The sequence below is a fragment of the Eumetopias jubatus genome, unplaced genomic scaffold, assembly GCF_037043125.1.
Source record: "Eumetopias jubatus isolate StellerSeaLion01/CBP00866 unplaced genomic scaffold, mEumJub1_p1.0 scaffold_9, whole genome shotgun sequence".
NCBI classification, from domain to species: Eukaryota; Metazoa; Chordata; class Mammalia; order Carnivora; family Otariidae; genus Eumetopias; species Eumetopias jubatus.
Window position 1 is genome coordinate 16,584,002 of NW_028274815.1, and position 19,909 is coordinate 16,603,910.

Sequence of the window (19,909 nt, forward strand, 5' to 3'; positions counted from 1 at the left end):
AGCACCAGTCGGGAGACAGACGGTACCTGGAAGGCTCTGCTCCTCTGAAGCTGGTCTCCTCACCCGCCCTCAGCCACTCTGCACGCAGCAGGTACATTCACTCTGAACGCCCTCTGTGACCCAGCACTCACGAAGCACCTCCCATGCGCACCTCCAGGCTCAGCAGTGTCCCCAGACGCTCACAGCTGAGACTCAGAGGCCCATAAACCCGTCATGACCACACAGGGCAACAGTTTCGGAATATGCAGAGCACAGGGGAAGGATCCAACCCAGCCCTAGGGCTTCCTGGAGGAGGCAAAGCGAAATAGACATGGACTCAGGCAGAGCAAAGTGAGCCCCTCATCTGTGGGGGTCTGCCAGGGGCATGGCTCGGGCATGATCAGGAACCGGGTCCCCAGGGCAGCTTGGCTCACGATCCACGGAGAAAGGATGAGGGCCTGGCCTGGGGGAGCACCGCAGTGTGACGAGGAGATGGGGTCAGGGGGAACGTCAGAAGGCAAAAGAGCTCCTAGACCATGTGGACTGTGAAGTGATCAGTGAGCAGAAGGGGTGTGTCTAGACCGATGCCAGACTTCTCGCCTCAGGGAGAGGTCAGGCGTGCCCTGGGTGAGGTGAGTCTCCAAGCCTGGTTTCTTCCCCTCATTCACAGACTGCGTGAACGCGGACTCAGGCTGCATACAGGGGTTGCGGCCCTGCCTGCCCCCACCAGCCCCTGTCCCTGCTCTGCTCCTGCCCGCTGTCTGAGGGATGCGCCGCCCAACTCTGCCATGCCTGTCTGCCACCCACCGCTGCACCATGATAAAGGATGCTTCTCTTCTCCCTTCACCGAAGGGCGGGCCAACAGGATTAGACTCTTGTCACCAGGGCTGGGGCAACAGGGCACGGAACAGAGAAGTGAGTGGTGGACAGACCTCCTGGTGAGCAGGAAGCAGGTCACCTGAACTTGGGCAGGCTCCGGCCCAGCACAGGTGGCATGGGGGGAGGGGGTGAGAGCAGACGTGTGGAAGCAAGTTCCTGTGGCACGCAGGTCCAGCTCTCCTGCTTTGTGTGCCTGATGGCAGACAGCGGTCCAGGGCGGGCCACATGGTGCAGGCGGAGCAAACTGGAGGGTGGCGGCCTGGAGAGGCCGACAGCTCTGACAGTCCAAGGAGCAGCCCTGCTCACAGGGCTCAGGGATTTGTGATGATAGGGACAGACACACGACGGCAGGCTCCCCTCCGGCCACCCAGGGGGCCTGTGTCCATGTTCCCGGATGTACCTGCCCCCCTGGCCGACTACCGACGGGCACCCAGCTGCCCAGGACCTGCGTCACTTGAGTTGCGGGAGCATCTCCTGGACGAAACAGAAGGCGCTGGATCCTTCTGAAGCCAAGACTCAGACAGCATGACTTACCTTCCAAGCCAGGGTGATGCTTAACCAAATACAGAAGTCAACCTCCTTTCTAATCATACAATGTTCCTGCTTTCCAATAAAGTAGTTTTCTTTTTAAAATTTTAAATTCAGTTTCTTTTTCACTGAGGGAAAATCCTCAGAGTGCCCATAAATGAGCTTTTGTGAAACATATTCCGGGACATTGCTATTTGCAGCAGCACCAGGCCTCGGGGCCTCCACAATGACCCGGTCATCAGCGTGGTGCGGCTCATGGAGGACAGGCAGCCGCCCCAGGAGCTGGGCCAGCTTCCCCGGATGGGAGCTTCGGGGAAGCGCTGGACGGGGGCTGAGCAGAGTCGGGAAAGCGGTGCTCCAGGCAGAGACCGGCCCTGCGCAAAGGCCAAGGTGGGAAGCGTCTGGTGTATGCCAAGTGGCCAAGAGCCAGGCAGCAGGCACATGGGGGAGGAGAGTCTGAGGGGAAGTTGGGGCCACAGCCCAAAGGGCCTGGGGAAGAATCTGGCCTTTCTGGTCCAGGGGAGCAGCCCTGGAGGGGGAATGCCAGGGAATCCACATATGACCTCAGGCCGGTCATTCACTTCTCTGGGTCTGTTCCCTTAGCTGTTATATGGGCGTTTAGGAATGTTCTGGAAGCTGGAGCCCGCATGCAGACTGGCACAGGGCACAGTGGGAGCCTGATGCCGACTAGGTTCACATCATGTTTCCGCCCCACGACTTTATTCTGGGCCCTAAATAAATAAATAAGGCCTGCCTGGTAAACACCCATCATTTGCTGTAGCCCCAGGGTCACACTCAAGGATCTTTCTCAACAGCCAGAGCTTGACTCCCCAGGCCACTGAGCTCCACCCGAGGGCTCACTGACCAGGCCCTCATGATGCCCCTGCCCTCTCAGCTTGTGCGTGCTGACGCTTCTTCTCTGCATGGGGGCCAAACCCTGCCCCTCACCTAGCACACACCTGCACGACCACTGAACCAGGCTGGTCTGGGTGCAGGGGCTCCGCCCCCCACTGCTGGAAAGCAAGGACCCAGCTCTGGCCACACCCGAAGTGCCCTGAGAAACTGAATATACAAATGGGCAGAGCAGAGGTCAGACAGACCTGTGTCCCACACCCTGCAGCAACCAGCCCAGGAAATCAAACCACAACTCTGCAGCTAGGGCCCGCGATGGCCAGGGCTTGATCGATAACTGCCAGCCACCCTAATCTTTACCCTGGTTTCCCTCTTCATAGGACCAGCCAGAGCAGGCCAAATATGCTCCCCCAACCGATCGCAGAGCGTGCAGGACGCCCCACCTCCAGGCGGCAGCCTCCTTCGCCACCAGCCTCCAGCTGGGGCACACCCGAGCCTTCTCTTTCCCACTAGGAATTGTTCCTACTCCCAGCCAGCCTCAAGGCTCCGCTACATGCGGTTCTGGCGGCTGACCCCTCCCTTGCTATGACCAGCTCTCAATCAAGGCCTCTGCCTGTTCTCACTTGGGCTGTCTTAGTTTCTTCCCACATCCCCGGTGACACTCCAGATGCTCACGTGACCCGTGAGGCCTGGCAGTCCCTGCGATTGCAAAAACCCCTCACCCCCATCACCCACCCCAGAGAATGCACGGACGAGGGCTGGGAAACTGGCATCTGGCCCAAGTGGGGTCTTAGCCTGGGGGGAATAGGCAAGGTCCTGCCTGGAGCCCCACGGTGCATGACTGGGTGCGTGACTGGGTGATCTCGGGCAGGTTCCCGAGTAATAACCACAAAGACACTGGATTTGCTCTCCAGTCCCTCAGGTGAAAGGCTCTGTCTGTCATTTTAATGCTCTTCCTTGGGGGCAGCCTGAGGCAGGGGAATGGCAGGTACGACCTCCCAAGATTCCAATCCCCAGGGACTGTCCCTTCAATCCTGTGAGGGAGAGCCAATCAAGCCGGCTGCTGGGGAGCCAGGCTGCAGGAGGTGGCCCTGCCCCCTGGCTGCAGCAAGCCCCACAGGTTGTACTGGGTGCTGGGAGCTGCATACCCCACAGGAAATGGGAAGGCTGCCTTTAGTTCAAACAGCCCAGGGCTTCCTCAGAGCAAAGCTGAAGTAGCGACAACAACACACAAAGGAAATTTCCTGTACTACGTGTCACTTCATCCTTCTACCACTGGAGCTGGACTTTGTCTTTCATTTATAAAGAGAGACCCTGAGGCGCTAAGACAGTCAACGACGTGCCCAGTGCCCTCCGGGATTTGAACCTGGGACTGCCTGCCTCTAATTCCTCTCTGGGCTGACTGCACACCCAGCTTTCCCAGGGCCTTTCAGACCACCACGCTTGAAGGGGCCTCGGCCTTCCACGGAGCTACTCAGGGCCACGGGGAGGTGAGCTGAGGCCGAGGGGGCAGACATCCAGTCTCTGCTCCTGTCCCAACTGGGCCAATTCTCCCTCAGGCTGTTTGATACACACTGGGGCTCTGCAGGAGATTTCTCCCGCACTGAAATTTTTGCTACCGAATTAAAAAAGTGGAAAACGGATGCCTGGGTGGCTCAGTCGGTTAAGCATCTGCCTTTGGCTCAGGCCATGATCCTGGGGTCCTGGGATCGAGCCCCACGTTGGGCTCCCTGCTCAGTGAGGAGCCTGCTTCTCCCTCTCCCTCTGCCTGCCACTCCCCCTGCTCGTGCTCTCTCTCTCGGACAAATGAAGAAATAAATCTTCAAAATATCCCCTTAAAAAAGAAACAAAGAAGGAGAAAGCACCGCCACACTGTTCATTCAGGCCAGACTTTGTGCGCTAACATGGATGGGGAGAGCCAGTCAGTAGGGCACGTGCTGCTGCCCCAGTGGGGGATGTGGCAGTGACCAGCAGGACGCCTGTCACCGTGCCCCCTGCATTCCTCACTGAATTTGGTCCCCGGCCAGGCCAGGGCTGAGTGCTGTCCGCAGAGGTACACGACAAGGCCTGCCAGCCTCGGCTCCTGGCCCTCCTGTGACCGGGAGAACTGCTCCCGGCAGGTGGCAGGTGGCAGGTGGGAGGGGGGCCCCCGAGGACCCCCGAGCCCACCCTCCTGGAAGCCCGTGGCCAGTGGACCTGCTGCTCTTGCCTCACTGCCCTCCTGCCATATCCCAGGCTTTCAGCAACTTTGGTTTCTGGGGCTCCTCAAGCATGAGTTTCCCCGTGAATCACTGAAGAACTCCCGAAAGCCCCGGTCCAAGGGGGCTTCTCACGCGCTCCAGGGTGCTGCAGGGTCCCCAGCAGGCCTGCTACCCTCGGCGGGGGCCAGAACACCAAAGGCGTCCCAAGCCCGCGAGTGAGGCGGCTGAGAAGCCACGGCTGCGCATCTCCCCAGGTGCGGCCGAGATCACCTGCACACCCCGCCATGGCCCACCTGGGGGCCATCTTGCTTCCAAATCTCAGAAACAGCAGTTTTGTGTGACGATTGATGGACGTGGCAACTAACCTTACTGTGGTCACTACTTCGCAATATATACGCGTATTAAGTCACATCGTACACCTTAAACTCACACACTGCTATATGCCGATTAGTTCTCAATAAAGCTGGGGCAGAAATCAATAAATCTCCAACGGGAGCAAGTCTGGGGGTACTTGGCAGTGTGCTGGGAGGTTTTCAAAACCACAGGGTCATCCCAGAGCAGTGATTTTATCTAAACGCAGGGAGTAAGACATTTTTATACTAAAACGCATATGATTCTTCTGTGAAGATAAACCAAGTTTGTATAAACAATTGTGACAAAATACATGATTCACACTCCAAAAAAAGGTCCAGCTTCCCCGCTGGAGGCCATGTCCTGTGCATGGCCCCCCTCCTGTGAGCAGAGAGCGGGAAGTCCAGCCTTGAGGGAAGGCATGTCCATGCAGGAACCAGCCTGTCCCTCGGGGTGCTGAGGGTTCTCCTGGACCGGGGGTTGGACGGGGAAGGGGGGCGCTCCCTGGGCACTGGAGGAAGAGGTGGGAGGCAGCGGCCTCGCAGGTAGGCAGGGTTTGCAAAAGCAGAGAGGCCTTCCCAAAAGAGAGGGATTAAGTCCCTAAAGAATCCTTCACTGGAGGGGCACAACCAAGGCCCCCAGGCCAAAGCTTCCTGGACCTGGCTCTAGGGCAGTTATCTGGGAGGAAAAGCTCCATACAGGATAAAGTTCCTCACTGCCCGTAACAGCAAAAACCTCCGGAAAACACCACAATGCCCCCAGGCAGGCGCCTGACAATGTCACTTACAGTACATCGGCCCAGTGGACTAGCACGGAGTTAAGAACGTAGAAGACTACTTACTGATCTGGAAAGGCCCAGTATATAAGCTGAAAATAAGCAAATTATGGAATGGTGCACACAACACAGCCCCATTTTGGGTTATGAGAAACGTACAGCCAGAAGCGTATTCCTTCAGGGCGAAAGGCCTTTTCACTGTGTTTTCAGATTTTCTGTTACCAGTCGTATATTATTCAAGTTACGATTAAAGATGTTCCTAACAGGGTATTTCCAGCAGAAGGCAGAACTATTATGGTAGAACGCCATCTTTCTCAGACGTGCGAAGTCTCGAAAACGGAGAGCAAAACCCGAAAACTCCGTGGGACAGGAGGGGACAGAGAGAGGACACGGAGAGAAGAGCCAGCGTTAGGGGCGTGTGCGCTCTGCGTGCAAGCCGCGGGTCACCCCGGCACGGGGATGGCTCCAGACCCCGCCGACAGGGGAGCTGGAGGGCCAGCCGAAAGCTCCTTCTGTCTCGGGGCGCTCGGCACTGGTGCAGCAACTCGCCTTTGCCCCTAATCTACACCAGGTTTAAGAGACAAAGAAAAGCCAGGCCAGTCCCAGCACGGGGCTTTGTGCTGGCCGGCCCCCCTTCCAGCAGCCTTGAGGTAGAGCAACAGCGCCCCGCCGGGCCCACGGCAGGAAGGACGGACGCCGGGGCCCTGGAACCGAGTCTGCTCCAGAAAGCCAGGCGCAGATGGGAGCCTGCCGGCGGGGGTGGGGCGCACAGCTGGGGGAGCGGGATGCCGCATCTGCAGGGCGACTGAGGGCCCTGCGGGGTGAGGGGAGAAATATGCATGCAATGCCCACGTCTCCTGCGAAAACCAGAATGCTCCCCACTCCCCACTAACAGCCAGGGTGGGCAGCCTGTTCAAGAGTCAACAGGCCCACCTGGGTGCCCCAGGAGAGGACACGGGGTGGGGGGGCTGCCACCCGCAAGGCTCCGCCAAGTCCCTGCTCAGCTGTCCTCAATGTCCCCATCTGTGAAAGGGGGATAATCCCAGGGCCCTGCCCACCTCCCACGCTGCAGAATGACTGGAATCAAGGGACAGTCAGGGTGACGCCACCGGGTCGTGACCTGCCATTTCTGGCTGCATGGATTTGGAGGAGCTACCTGTTCCCTGACTTCAGCTTCCACAGACACCCCCCCCCCCACACACACACCATAAGCCCGACACCACTGCTGCTTTCTAGAGCACCATTTTCCACACCAAACCCACATAGGTCCCGAGAGCCATGTGGTGTGTCATGACCTCTTAAAAAAAAAACAGCAGAGCTAGAAATGTCTCGTCACAGGAATAGGAACCGGCTCTCAAAAACCTTAGGTGTTATTCTCCCCGATGAGGGCGGCAGTACTGACTACTGTCACACTAGCCATTACAGGGGAAACGAGCAGAAGGTCTTAAGCCTCTGGGGTCCCTTTTAGGTGCTATGTTTTCCCAGGACTGGCGACAGTGCCGGGGGGCAGGTGGTCTCAGACAGCTGACACATCCCTCGACAATCTGCTACCAGAATAAGTAGGAAATTCAAGGCAGCCCTTGCCAACCCCAAAGAGCATTTTCCTACCCAAAAAAGGAGCCGCTTTGCTAAGCATGACCCTCAGCCAAAGGCTGGCGCAAACCACTGAAGTCCTTCTCGGTCTGGTTTTACGTGTGGTTACTCAGAACAACAGAGAGCCTGAGTTCAAACACAGCCTCCTCCTAACCAAAACAGAGCCCAAGAAGGGCCTGCAGGTCATGTAAGGCCGATAAGAGGCTACCACAGAGGTCTCCCCACATAACCTCGCTGCCTCGCCCCCAGGGCTGCTGACCCCCCGTCTAGGTCAGGGCGGCTGTGGAGGGCCGGGGGGACCTGACTCGGGGCATCAGGGTGCTGCACGACTTCCAGCTCTGGGCCCGGGTCTCCCGCAGCACCAGGTCTTCCCTGAGCTTCTCCTGCGTGTCCCCAGCCTCACATGCCCCCCAATTGCCCCACGATAGGAAGGCTGGTGGATGGTGGGCAGAGCTTCGGGACTATGGTTTTCATGTCCCTTACACTGAACTTGCCCCTCCCTGATTTCTGGAACAGGACCCGCGAGACGGGCCTCTCTCGTCTGGTGACTGCACTTTGATCTCTCATCAGGGCAGGGGGACTGTCACCCCAGGTCTGTGATCTGATTCGGCGGAGGGGGTGGGGCAGCAAGCTGCGGCCATGAGAAGAGTGAGCGCTAGCATTCATGGTAACGCAGTCTCCACAAGAGCCCTACAGAGAGATGCTACCATGACCCTATTCATTGCAGAAAACTGAAGACAAGGGGTAAATTGCCAGGGACACACTGCTGGTAAATGGCAGAGCCAGGATCAAGGCCAAGCAGTGTCCAGGACCCCGAGCTAGACTGGAATCCCAGGACCATTATTTACCAGCTGCCTGACCTCGGGCAGGGCACTCGGCCTCTGCAGGCTTCAGTTTCTTTAATCTGTAGAATGGGATGATAGCATCTCCTTGCAGGCAGTGTGTCAAGGAGACAGCGTAGTGCAGAGTACCGCGCTCAGCGTGCAGGAGGTGCTCAGAAACACTGGTTCCCACCTTGTTTCTTGCACGTTTGGGCCCAGAGGTGGTGAGGGCCGTGGGTTGGCTGAGTCTGTCTGTCTGGGAGGTCCCGCCCCAACACCTCAGCCTGTGCCCACTGGACGGGCCTTGGGAGCAGATGTCTCTCTGGTCTCCTGCTGCCCCCAGCACAGGGTGGTCGTGCAGTGGGGGCTTGGGAGCAGCGCACTGACTAGGGAAGGCAGTCAGGGGGTCAGGAAAGGGGAAGGCGGCAGATGACAGCACCAGGACACTGAGGGACCGCAGACACCATACCTCGCTTACCTCTACTTCCCCAGGGTACCTGTGTGTGCCCACCTGTGTGCATGTATGTGCATGTAAAGGGAACTCAGCTGAGTGGCCGGGGGCCTGGGGCTCACTCTACCTTCTTCATCACACACAGGTGGCACCTTCCAGGTTATCAGACCCTTCCACCCATGTGATTCGTGGTCCTTACAACTGCCTTGTCGGAAGGCGGGGCCCAGGTCAACAGCCTGTTTAAGAACAGTGACATGGGGCCCAGGGGGCTTCAATCACCTGCCACAAGCCCCAGGCCATCAGTGATGAGCTGGGTGGAGAGCCCAGGGCTCCTGGGCTGCTGAGCTGTCAGGGGTGGGGGCAGCCCTGCTGGGACCCAGTACAGAACAGGGGCCTGACCTGTGGCCAGGGAGGAGAAGGTTAACATCTGAGCCCAGCCCGAGCACACCAGGCCACAGGGAGTGATGACCCAGGGAGACAGGTTTTCTCAGACGCCCGGGACAGAGGGAGGGAGGGAGAGAGGAGCCCTCCCCAGAGAGCCTGGAGCAGGCCGGGAGGAGGCCCTACCCAGGACGTGGAGACCTACCGCATGATGCCCAGAGGGTCCAGTGCTTCCTCCTCTTCGTCCTCGGAGGAGTTTCTTGCATCCTCGCCCTTCCGGCCTGGGATGGGCAGACCCTCAGCCTCCGCTCGGTCCTGCTGCTCGAAGAAGTCGAAAGCCTCATCATCCTGGGCCTGGCTGTGTGAATCCAGGACAGAGACATCTCTGCTGGTGAGGTCCGCAGACCCTGGGGATCTGGTGCCTGTCGAAGGAGATGGAGGAGAGCCCCTGATGTCCACGACCAGGGGACGAGACAGCGCTGCCCTGCACCCAAGCTCCTGTGCTGGGACCTGAGCTGGGGGTCTCCTGCAGCGTCCTGGGACAGGGTGCCAGGTCTGGGTGCACAGGGCGCAGCCGGGGCTCCAAGCCTAGAGCCTGTAGCGAAGCCTGGAGCAGAGTGGTTATAGGTGCGAGCCTTGGAACCAGCTGGCAGCAGGGCAATAGCCAAGCCTACGTCCCCTGGCTAAGGGCAACAAAGCCGGCCAGCTTACATTTGTGGGGCATATCAGGGAGCTCTGGCAATCCAGCCAAGGCTGGCTCCAAGGGTCTGGGTGCTTAAGACTATGAACCCAATGGGTGTACAGTGAGCTCATGGAAGATTCCAGAACGAACTGTAATGGTTCCATTACAAAGTGGCTTACATCAGCACTTCTCAAAGCATGGTCCCCAGATGGATATCCATGATGTGGTAAGCACAGAAAAGGAGAGCAAGCATCTGGAAACATCCATAGCAGCTGGGCATTGTCACGGCATCTAGACATGTGATTTCGTATTTGTGGAAGTATCCTGTCCATGACAGATTGGGAATATAAATCTAGTCCTTCCCCACAGATGGATTGAACGTGGGTTTAGACTACTTATTCACCTCTATCCAGAGAGTAACTGAATAGAAGATCTTTGAAAGCAGTTCCTATTAAAAAAAAAAAATACCCCTTAGATAAGGAACCTACAGTATGCCTGGCAACGAGATATTAACACATGCATCAAAGTAATATGTGTTACTGCATTACATAAATCTAGGCAGTAATGATATGTTGCCTTATATTACGCTTTGTTATTTTATTAGGACAAATGTGAAAATACCACTCAAAATTTCAATTCCACGTAATAGGCATTGTGTAAAAAGCATTTTACAGGTAAGGACTCATTGAACTATCGTAAAAATCCACACGAGAGATTCTGTTCGTGCCTCTACTTTACAGATAAGGAAACGGAGGCAGAGAAAGGCTAGGAGAGTCAGACCACTGTATCTCGCTTCTCTGTAACAGAGGGGCCAGGAGATCTGGAGCTTCTTCCAGTATGGATTAGCAGGAGCCCCCATATCACAGGCAACACAGCCCACTGGGGGGCAAGCAGGTTGTGATCTCGTAGCAAACAACTCGGGGCCCACAAGTGCATGGGAGGGGCTGGAAAAGGAGACAAGTAGCCGGTGCTCTGCCCCAGCCTCTGTGCATTCACTGGTTTGCTTTTTTCTTCCTCACCCCTTTAAAAAATTTTTTGGCTTATTTGCTGTTAACTGTCTTCTGAAAAACCCCTATCTGCCTTGTGACGCTTAGAGACGGCAGTCACTGGGAAGAAAAGTTGAACAGAGTGGTCCAAAGAAAGGAGAAAGTCAGAGGGGAGAGCCCAGCCCCTCCCGAGGAGATCCCTCCCCGCCCAGGGGCACATAAGCACTTCATCTGCCCTGGGGCCTCTGTGCAGGCCTGGACACTGGGGTGTGCGGAGTGGGGGGTGCACGTCAGCTGTCCTTCACACGCAGGGGCTCGTGGAATGCTCATGCCACCTGGCAGCCAAGCATCCTCCCGTCTGACAACTGAGGAAACCGGAAAGGGGGAGGAGATGGCTGTGGACACGGCCTGCAAGGGTTTGAGGTCCCCAGTACTGGACCAGTGTGGGCTGAGCCTGCGCCTGCTGCCAGAGCCATCAGTGTTGCCGGCGGGCGCAAGCTGAGGGGGGTGTCCCAAGGGCCAGGTCCGCAGGCCTGGCTGGCAGGAGGCAACGTGGGGGGTGTGTGTGTGTGTGTATGGGTTGGGGCACTCTGGGGGTGGCCAGGAGGGGCACGCACGGGTGGGGTCAGACCACAGAGAAGGCCCCGTGTGAGCCCCATCCGGCACCCAGGCAGGCAGCGTCCTCCTGCCAGCCGTGGTGGGCCCGCTCCGGCCCAGCCAGGGTAGTGAGGCCTGGTTCTGGGCCAACGGAGACCTCAGAGGTTAGGGACAGAGCCTCAGGTACCTAAGAATTCTAACAGCTCTGGGCTTCCTGCCAACTCGGCGTCCTTCGAGACACAGCGCAGAATCTCATTGAACACGGCTCTTCTTTCCCGGATGTCAGACTCCCCAACGAACAGGACCTTCTTGGGGAGCGGGGGAAGGCTGGACGTGGGGTAACGACTGCTCAGTTTCTGGTAGAACTCCTCGACCTCACTGTACTTTTTCGAGACCTGGAATGAGAGGAGCATGAGACTTCCCGAATATTCTCCCCCTCACCCTGCCCAGACAGCGCGGAGGCCGGCCTGTTTGGAGAGCCCGTCCCCAGGACAGCTGCCACAGGACAGACAGACAGGTGCCTTGGGCGTGCCTTGCTCCCTCTGACCCTCCACTCATCCCCCTGCCTGGGGCTCCATTCCCAACACCCCCTAATCCGTACTAGGCTAAATTATGAAAGTCTTAGTAGCCAAAGGGGAGATATAATCATGGTGGATTCCATGCACTGTCACAGGTCCAGGTAGAGACCTGTGACACAGGGACCCCAGCCTGGCCCACAGGTGACCATGGAGGCTGCCTGCCTCCGTTTTGGGCCTGCAGCACATTAGTGGGGTGACCTCATGGTCTGGCCGGCTGTTAGGTCATCTTCCTACAACAACAGGAGTCGCCTCTCCTCAGCACGGATCTCTGGATCATTCTCCCCTGCAGGAGCATCAGCCTTCTGGTGGGGACGGTCCTTACAGTGCTCACGTGGAGAAGAAACACATATAGCAAGGTTGTTTTTGGTGCTACTGTCAACCAGGACTCCCCCCGCCCCCCTGCACCCTGGGACCTCGGGAAAGCAGGCAGGAAGGGCGTCCCAGGCCATCTGAGTCACCAACACAGCACCCCGTCTCCGGCTGAGTCCGCTCTGTGTGAGGCCACCCCAGCAGGGTCTCTGCCCCACACGGCCCAGGCCTCACGTGGCGTGAGCAGCTGAAGCGTGGCAGGGTCGAGGCATCGCTGCAGACCGTGTAACCCAAGGTGGGCTCTTAGCTCCCAGCCACACACCCCACCAGCCGCCCAGCATCCTCCCTTGTCTTGGACTCTGTGCTCTCCCCTTCTGCGAGACCTGTCTCCCCAACTCCTCTGAGGGAGCATGGAGCACACAAACAGGTACAGTCCCATTCCTACTCCCAGGCCAGTGCTGGAAACACCAGTGTGACTGATGGACGAGACCCGGGAACCCCAGGGCACAGCGGTGTCACAGCATGCACCCCTGGCCAACTAGAACTCTCCCCAGAACCCCCAGACTGTGAGGGGTTCAGATGCCGGCAGGTGGCTGGGGCAGAATTTAGATCCCTAGTACCCCCACCCCCCACACGCTGGGGAGTCACCTGGGACAGGGGACTGTAGCCTGCAGTTGTCAACACAAGAGCCTGGCTCTGGAGCTTTCCTGAGAACAGCCCTCAAGGAAAGGTGACAGGGTCCCCTTGCACAAGGGATGCAGGCTCCAACCCCCGCCCCCGCGGTCCTGAGAAGAGAGGACTCCAGCTGGGCAGGGACTGGGCCCCCATCCAGGAAGCTCTGACCCTGAGGGTTGAGCGCCCTCTGCTGGCCTGACAGCTCCACACGGGCCCAGCCCACGGACCCACCGGGGCTGCGGGCCTGGAAGCCTGGAGTCTCCAGAGCACTGACCGTGCGAGGCGCCAGGAAGTGTTAAGTCAGGGGTGTCACCCTCTCCAGGACCCACATTCATCAGTGTTCCAAAGCCAGGGCTTTTTAAGTAGCTACCTGAACAGCGGCAGGAGGGGGCTGAGAGGGGCAGGGAGTGCAGAGGATGGGAACTCCCGTGTGTCTGGTGTGTCCACATGCGGGGCAGACGGCACCAGCACACGGGGAGCCTGCTAATCGGCAAGCATACCTACAGTGCCCCTTTCTGGGGCTGGTTTTACTTTCTGATTAGCAATTCAATTCATTTTTATGTTAAAGCATGTGTATCCTTTGCAGGAATAGAATGCAAAATGCTTTTTTTTTTAAAAGCTAAATCATGAAACTTCAGAGATTTTCCGGCTTTGGGTTGCAACCCCAGATTTCATGGAGGGGTGGTGGTGGCAAATGCATTCTCCTCTGCCCTCACAGGTGGTTCAAAATGTCTGAGAAACACCTGCAGGAATGGCCACCCAGGCCATGCACATGCACCCTTCGTAGGGCGTGGGTGTTACTGGTCAGAAGAAAGGGGCACTGGTGTGATGCATGGAGGGGTCAAGCTGTCTTCACACGGGAGGCTGGCCGTCGGCACAGCACGGACAGGCTTGCCTGGACGCTCCTCGAGGCTCCCCGAATGCTGCCTCTCCATTATGCCCAGAGACGTGACCTCAGATAAGCTCTTCTGCTCCCGTCCCCGAAAACGGGTGTATGTGGAGCTCCACGGGGGGTCGGGACAGATGATCAGGAGCTGCAAATCCCCACCACTCAGGGCCAAGCAGAACCAGAACCACCACCTACCATTAGACCTTGATTCTCACCCAAAGTCGAAGTAGCACATGAAAAACATGTCTTTTAGATGCTTCCCATGTGTTAAATCTCCCTCAAAGAAAGACCCGTGCCATACATTTTTATCTCTGAGAAGGTGACGTCTCTGCTCCTAGGGCACCGGAGCGAGGTCCCTCACTGTTTCCCTTTCCTGTCTTGGCTGCCAGGAGATTCAGAACGAACTGCGTGCAAACCTGTAGCTACTGATCCCGTCTAGACCACAGGGCTCTGGTTCATCTTACCTTTATTTCAAAGCTCTCTCTTCCCTTAGCTCCTGTGACTCCATAAAGCCCCCTTCTCCTCCCTTGGCCTCAGAGGCTCCTCCTTCTCCGTGACCGTCCCTGGGCTGCTGGGTCTCTGGGGTTCCCTCCTAAGCCCTTCCCTCCGCCCTGCACGTCCATTCTCTGGGCAACCTCATCCGCTCCCAGACTTTCAACATCACCTCCAAGCTGACGCCTCCCACACCTGCCTCCTAGGCCTGACAGGTCCCTGGCTCTAGCCTCATGGATTCGTCCTCCTGTGTCTGTCAGACAGACACTTTACACTCTACACATCCCCCTGAGACCTGCCCCTCCGCTCCTTACTTCCGCTGGTGCACACGGTCGGTCAGCAGATGATATGCACGTTACGGTGGAGATATTTTACAACCCTCTGCGTCCCCCTCACACCAACCACTGCTGGCCTGCCTCCAGCCCTCCCCTGGAGCATCACTGGCCTGGTCGCTGGGCCCCCTGCCCCTGCCTGGTTCCTTCCAACCCCACTCTACTCCCAACCGGATGGGCCAGTGAGTCACTCCCCTACTTAAAACTCCTCCTTGGCTGCAAGACAAGTCAGGCTCCCTACACGCCCTCCATGACCTGGACTCTGCCCATTGTCTCCCGCTTCCTTCAGGATGATGCTCCACTGCACTCAGTTCCCCACACGCGACCCCCATGGCTAGCCTCCGCTTAGGCTGTGCCCTCTGCCAGGGATGCCCCTGTGCCCTAGTGCTGGCTAGAGAAGCGCCCACTCCCTGATGCTGCTCACACCTTGGTGGCAGGTGTGTCTGTGCGCCTGGCTCCCTGCCCCCTGGGCCCCCCCAGGAACATCCTGGCAGAGCCCCCAGCTCACCAAGAACTGGACGACATCCTCGGGCCTGTGCTTAGCCGACTTGAATGCAGCCAGCCGGGTAACCACCAGGATCTGGTACTCCACGTGGCCTGACATCATCTTGCCCCGCACCTCCTGGTGCTGGGGCACGGTCAGGTCGAGGCCCGTGTGGACATTCTGAACTCGCCTGCCAAAGGGAGAGAAGGCAAAGGAAGCTCAGGTTCAAGTCAGCAGGCTTCTTGAGCGACACGCAGACAGGACCTCAGGGGGATCCTGCAGGCCTGGGTGGGGGGCACTCTGCAGGCTGTCCTCAGTGGTCACTGCTTCGGCCCACCTGCCCCGCCACACACCAGCCCCTCCTAAGGCCTGGCTTCCCAAGCCTCAAGCATGGGCCCTACCTATGGGCTGCTCCCAGACCCAGGGCCGTCCCCAGCAGCGAAACAACAGAGAGCAGAAGAGACGGGCTTGTGGAAAGTCACCCACGGGGAGGAGTGTTCCATACACTTGGTGCATGAGCCCCTGCAGGATTCGGAGGGATGGCATCTGGGGGCTCTATTCCCGACAAGGAAAGTGCCTGGTTCCCTGCGCGTAGTGCAAGAACAAGACGCCGCCGGGAGCCTGGGTAGACACGCATCTTCAGCGAACCGGAGGGCAGCGGGGCTACAACAGAACCTGCCCAGGGCCCTGGATGCAGGGTCCTCATTAGCCTCAGGGCCCTGCAAGGCACTGAGAAGGCTGCTGCATGAGGCTTGGGGAGGGTGCTCAGCAAAACACAGCTCTTGCAGAATCTGTCAACGCTACACCAGGGTACTGAGCTGTATGCGGGGCAAACAAGTCATGAAACGTTTTCCCTGAAGTGATAAAAAAAAAAAATGGTCACTGCATCCCCATCCTTTGTAAGGGGGTAATGCAGATCCATGCATACAAATACATGTGGACAGGACCCCTCATCATCAAGGTCGAAACCTACTACGGGCTTGGCAGGACTTCCAGAACACAAGTAAAGGGGTGCTCCTAGGAGGAGGGCGCTTCTGGGCTAAAACTGTACCAGGGCAAGGCCCTTTCCCTCTCTGGACTAAGGTCCCAATCCCTCAAAGACACTCTGGCCCCCAGGACTCCTTCTGCACGGATTTCTCCCACCTGCACACCAGGCATGCAAACAGTCACCATGGGGATGCCGTTTGTCACCCACCAGGGACAACGCCATACGCCCGCATGTGAAGTGTGCACCTACACGAGCATTTTCATGGGACACAGAGCACACTGCCATAGGCACTGATGACTCAGGGAGGCCCAGGAGACACCAGATGTACCTGTGTGAGATGGAAAACCACACCTAGGGTATCAGCCCTCCTTTCCTTTGGCCAGTAACCGAATGAGCGTGCTTGGCCTTCCGCCGAGCGAGCCGGGCTGCTCCTGGCTTAGCGCGAGGTGTGCACGCGTGTTCCTGTGGCGAGCGCAGGAATGCAGAGCCCACTCAAGGTGAGCCTCGCGGCAGCCAGCACTGCTGCAAGCTCTCGGGACCTCACCTGAGCCACTCCTGCTCTGGCAGCTCTACGGGGGACACCACCGCTGGGACCCATTTAAAGAGCGGGAAGGAGACAACAAGGGAGTCACCTGCCTGGGTCTCCGCATGTCAGAGCTACCCCAGAGCCGGGGCTGCCTCTTGCAGGGTGGAGGGAGGACTCAGGATCATTATGGCAATGAAGCACAGGTGGGTGGAAGTGCAGAGGAGGGGGGCCTACGGCCGGGCTCACGCTCTCCCTCTCAGTACCCCGCATCTGACCACAACGGGACATGCAGTCCACAATCCCGCTGCCTTCCGCTGTCCCTCCTGTTCCCGTCACGCCTCCTCAGCAGGAAGGCCCTGGGTTGCCACGGCTGGAACCACGGCTTCAGGCCCCAGCTCTCCCGCCCTGTCCCGAACTCTCCAGTTCTCTGCCTCCTTTGTACTGGGGCCCAGCAGCTGCCCAGGACGGGGACAAACGCTCAGACATGCCAGCCGGTCCCACAGGGAATTCATGGCCACAAGCAGCAAGCTGCAGGCCGGGCCTGGCACCCCTCCCTTGCTCTAGACCTGGGCTTCTCCAAGTGTGGTCCCCGCCACATCGGTGCCACCTGGGAAATTCAGGCCACTGAATCAGAAGCCCCGGGTGTTGGGGGGGGAGGGTGGCGGTGGACACACTACCTTCATGTTGACAACTCCTCCAGGGAACCGATGCACCTGAGCCGACTCACTCTCCCACGCCCCTGGGCCCTAGGCAAACTGTTGCCATAAAAGGCCAGATGATAAACATTTTAGGCTTTGCAGGACAGAGATCTCTGTCACAACTACTCAACTTAGCCATGTGGCATGATAGCAGCCACAACCGATACAGAAACTTTATTTATGGGTGTGATGTGGCTCACGGGCGTAGGTTGGTCAGCTACGCCTTAGACCAAGCTTCTCGAACCTCACGGGCATTCGAGCCACCTGAGGAAGCTGCCAATAGGCAGATCTGGATTCAGCAGGTCGGGGACGGGGCCCGAGAGTCTGCATTTCCAGCCAGCTCCCCCGTGATGCTGATGCTATTCTGCTGTTCCCGGGACCATCCACTGAGCAGCTAGACATGGGGTCTAAGCCGCCTCTCTCAACAAACCCCCGATAACCCCCCAATGCCTGTTCTCCCCTGACAGCCCTGCTTCTTATTTCACCGAGAAGGGCGGCAATGAGAGAAATCCCTGAGCCTCCCCCACTGCTGGGGACACACTGGTTGGCTCCTACCTGAGGCCATCTCCTACTCAAGGCACGCTTCTGCAAGCTTCTGCAAGTCTTCCTTCCCCCCTTCTCTCTCTCCCTCCACCCCCTCCCACTGTCCCCCTGCTCCCAAACCCACAGTTCTTCACTGCCTCACCCAACACTCCCCCAGGCCCACTCCACTCCAGCCATGCTGGCCTCCTTGCTGGTGCCCAAGCACCACCCCCCCCCGCCCCTGCCCCAGGACATTGGCTCTGCTGTCCTCTCTGCTTGTTCAGTCTTGTTCAAGATATCCTCGTGGCTCTCTCCCTTAGGGAGCTTGTCAGGATCTGCCCAACAGCCACCCAACAGAACGACACTCCTGGACAAAACAGCACTCGCTCCTATCTCTTTTTCCCTGCCGCTGAATTTTCCTTCATACCATTTATCATCCCTGACACATCATCTGTTTACCTCCTGTCCAGCTGTTCCCACTAAAGCTCCATGAGATGGGCTTCATTCTGTTCACTGCTGTGCCCTAGAATCTGAACCAGTCCTTGGCACAGAGCAAGTCAGTAGCTGCTGGACGAACGCAGGTATGAGTGCATGCGGTGATGAGCGGTGGGGGGCTGCGCTGGGGCCTGACTGTGAAGAGCCTGCCCAGTGGCTGGTCTCAAGCGTCTGGACCCACCCTGTGGGCCAGGTGCAAGCAGGGAGTGAGCACCGGCCCCTGGGCCTTCATCACCAGCACCCATGACCGTGGGCAGGCCCTGCCGGGTTGGGGGAGGGAGGAAAGCCACCCATCCCCTTCCCAAGCACCCGCACCAAAGTCACACCCCATCTGCGTGTGGCCGAGAGGGGTGTCTGCGGCCGGTACTACTCATATTTTCCAATCTCAAACCTCCTTTTTGCAGAGAATGAAACAGGCTCAGGGAGAGGTGACTTAGGAAGCACCAGGTACACCTCTTATGCCTATGAAGACACAGCCTGTGACCTCCCTGGGCCATGCAGGGGGGCACCAAGCAGGTTCTGGGATCAGGGTTTACTTACAGAATCACATTTTTCTAGACCTGAAGTCACAGGGGAGCTCAGATTACAGCTGGTAAAAGAACAGTTGGGCTAGGAAAGACATACATTCATTTATGCAATAAACTGGCACCTTAGACCAAGGTCCTGTGTAGGGGGAATGAGAGTGGGGTCTATGAAAATACCTTAAGTGAGTCACTCTACAAAAGACTCAAAGCATGTGCATCCCACGCTTCCCAGGATCCATCCTGCACAGGGTCCCCCAGGTCTGGGTCAGGGTGAGCCCCCCCCCCCACCTTCTGCCTCCGAGGCCTCTACTTGCACTTCTCCTGAGCTACCTCCTTGAGGAGCTGCCACCTCTTCTCCCCACTTCACCTGGTTAACTCCTACTCTTCCTGAGGGACGTGGCCTCATTCGCCCACTCCTCGAAGCCGGGTTCCGCACTTGCACTGTGTTCCCAAGGAACCTGAACCTACTGCCCCCCCTTAGCTTCTGGCCCCCCGCAGATGTGTGTTCATTCCGTGTCCCCTGCAGGGCCGGGCCTTTTCTGATTCACCCCCATCCCCAGGGCCGCGCACCGGGCCTGGCACACAGTGAGCACTGAAAGGAGCCATGAACTGTATTTTCGGGCTCAAAAGAAATGAACGCACGTCGGCAAAGGGGACCGGAGACCCCCCTCTCCGCCCGCCTGCGGGGCCAGCCAATCCCGGCCTTCCACTGGGTCCGGGGCGAGTTCGTTACCCTTTTAAGGGCCTCAGTTTTCCCCATCTGTAAAACGGGGACACTCAATGCGCCCACCTCTCCTGCAGGGCGGTGGAGGGGCCCACCCCGGACAACCCGCCGGGGCGCTGGCAAGGCCGCGCGGCGGGCCCACCGGGCCGGACGCCTCCGCCCGCTCCTCCGACGAGGGCGCGTCCGGCTCGTTCGCGCGCACCCGAGACGCGGCGCCGGGCACTGGGGTCTGGCTCACCTGGAGGTGACGAGCACCGCCGGGGACTGCATGACCGCGGCGACTCCGGGCGGGGCGCACGGTCACGGGACCCGCGGGCGCCGGCGTCGCCCGCGTCCCCGCCCCGCGCGCTCGGCCCGCCCCGGCTCCAGCCTCCGCCCGCCCCCTGGTGGCCACCGAGCTCCGCCAGCGGCCGCCGTGAATTTCCGGCCTTTCTGGAACTTTGAGCAGTGACCGCGCACCGACTGCCCTGCGCCGGCTCGGCGCTGCCGGAGGCCCGTGTCCAGCTAGGCCACGCCCCCTGTCCCCCCACCCGCACCCCCCGTGCCCGGACCAGGGTCCTGAGCCAACGCGGCGGCCTGGAGGCACGCGAGGATAAG

General features: G+C 58.6%; 1 protein-coding gene across 2 annotated transcripts in view; it reads right to left on the bottom strand.

Moving 5' to 3' along the window:
- HS1BP3 (HCLS1 binding protein 3) overlaps window positions 1-19,626 on the bottom strand; it is a 33,997-nt gene extending 14,371 nt beyond the window's left edge. For both annotated transcript variants that reach the window (XM_088026326.1, XM_028099539.2), the window contains exons 1-4: window positions 19,551-19,626; window positions 14,860-15,025; window positions 11,264-11,471; window positions 9,017-9,233 (exon numbers count right to left, since the gene is read on the bottom strand). In XM_088026326.1, coding sequence (XP_087882452.1) covers window positions 9,017-9,233; window positions 11,264-11,471; window positions 14,860-15,025; window positions 19,551-19,582 — 623 coding nt within the window. In that variant the 5' untranslated portion in view covers window positions 19,583-19,626. The remainder of the gene's footprint in view (window positions 1-9,016; window positions 9,234-11,263; window positions 11,472-14,859; window positions 15,026-19,550) is intronic.
- Between the last annotated feature and the right edge of the window lie 283 nt (window positions 19,627-19,909).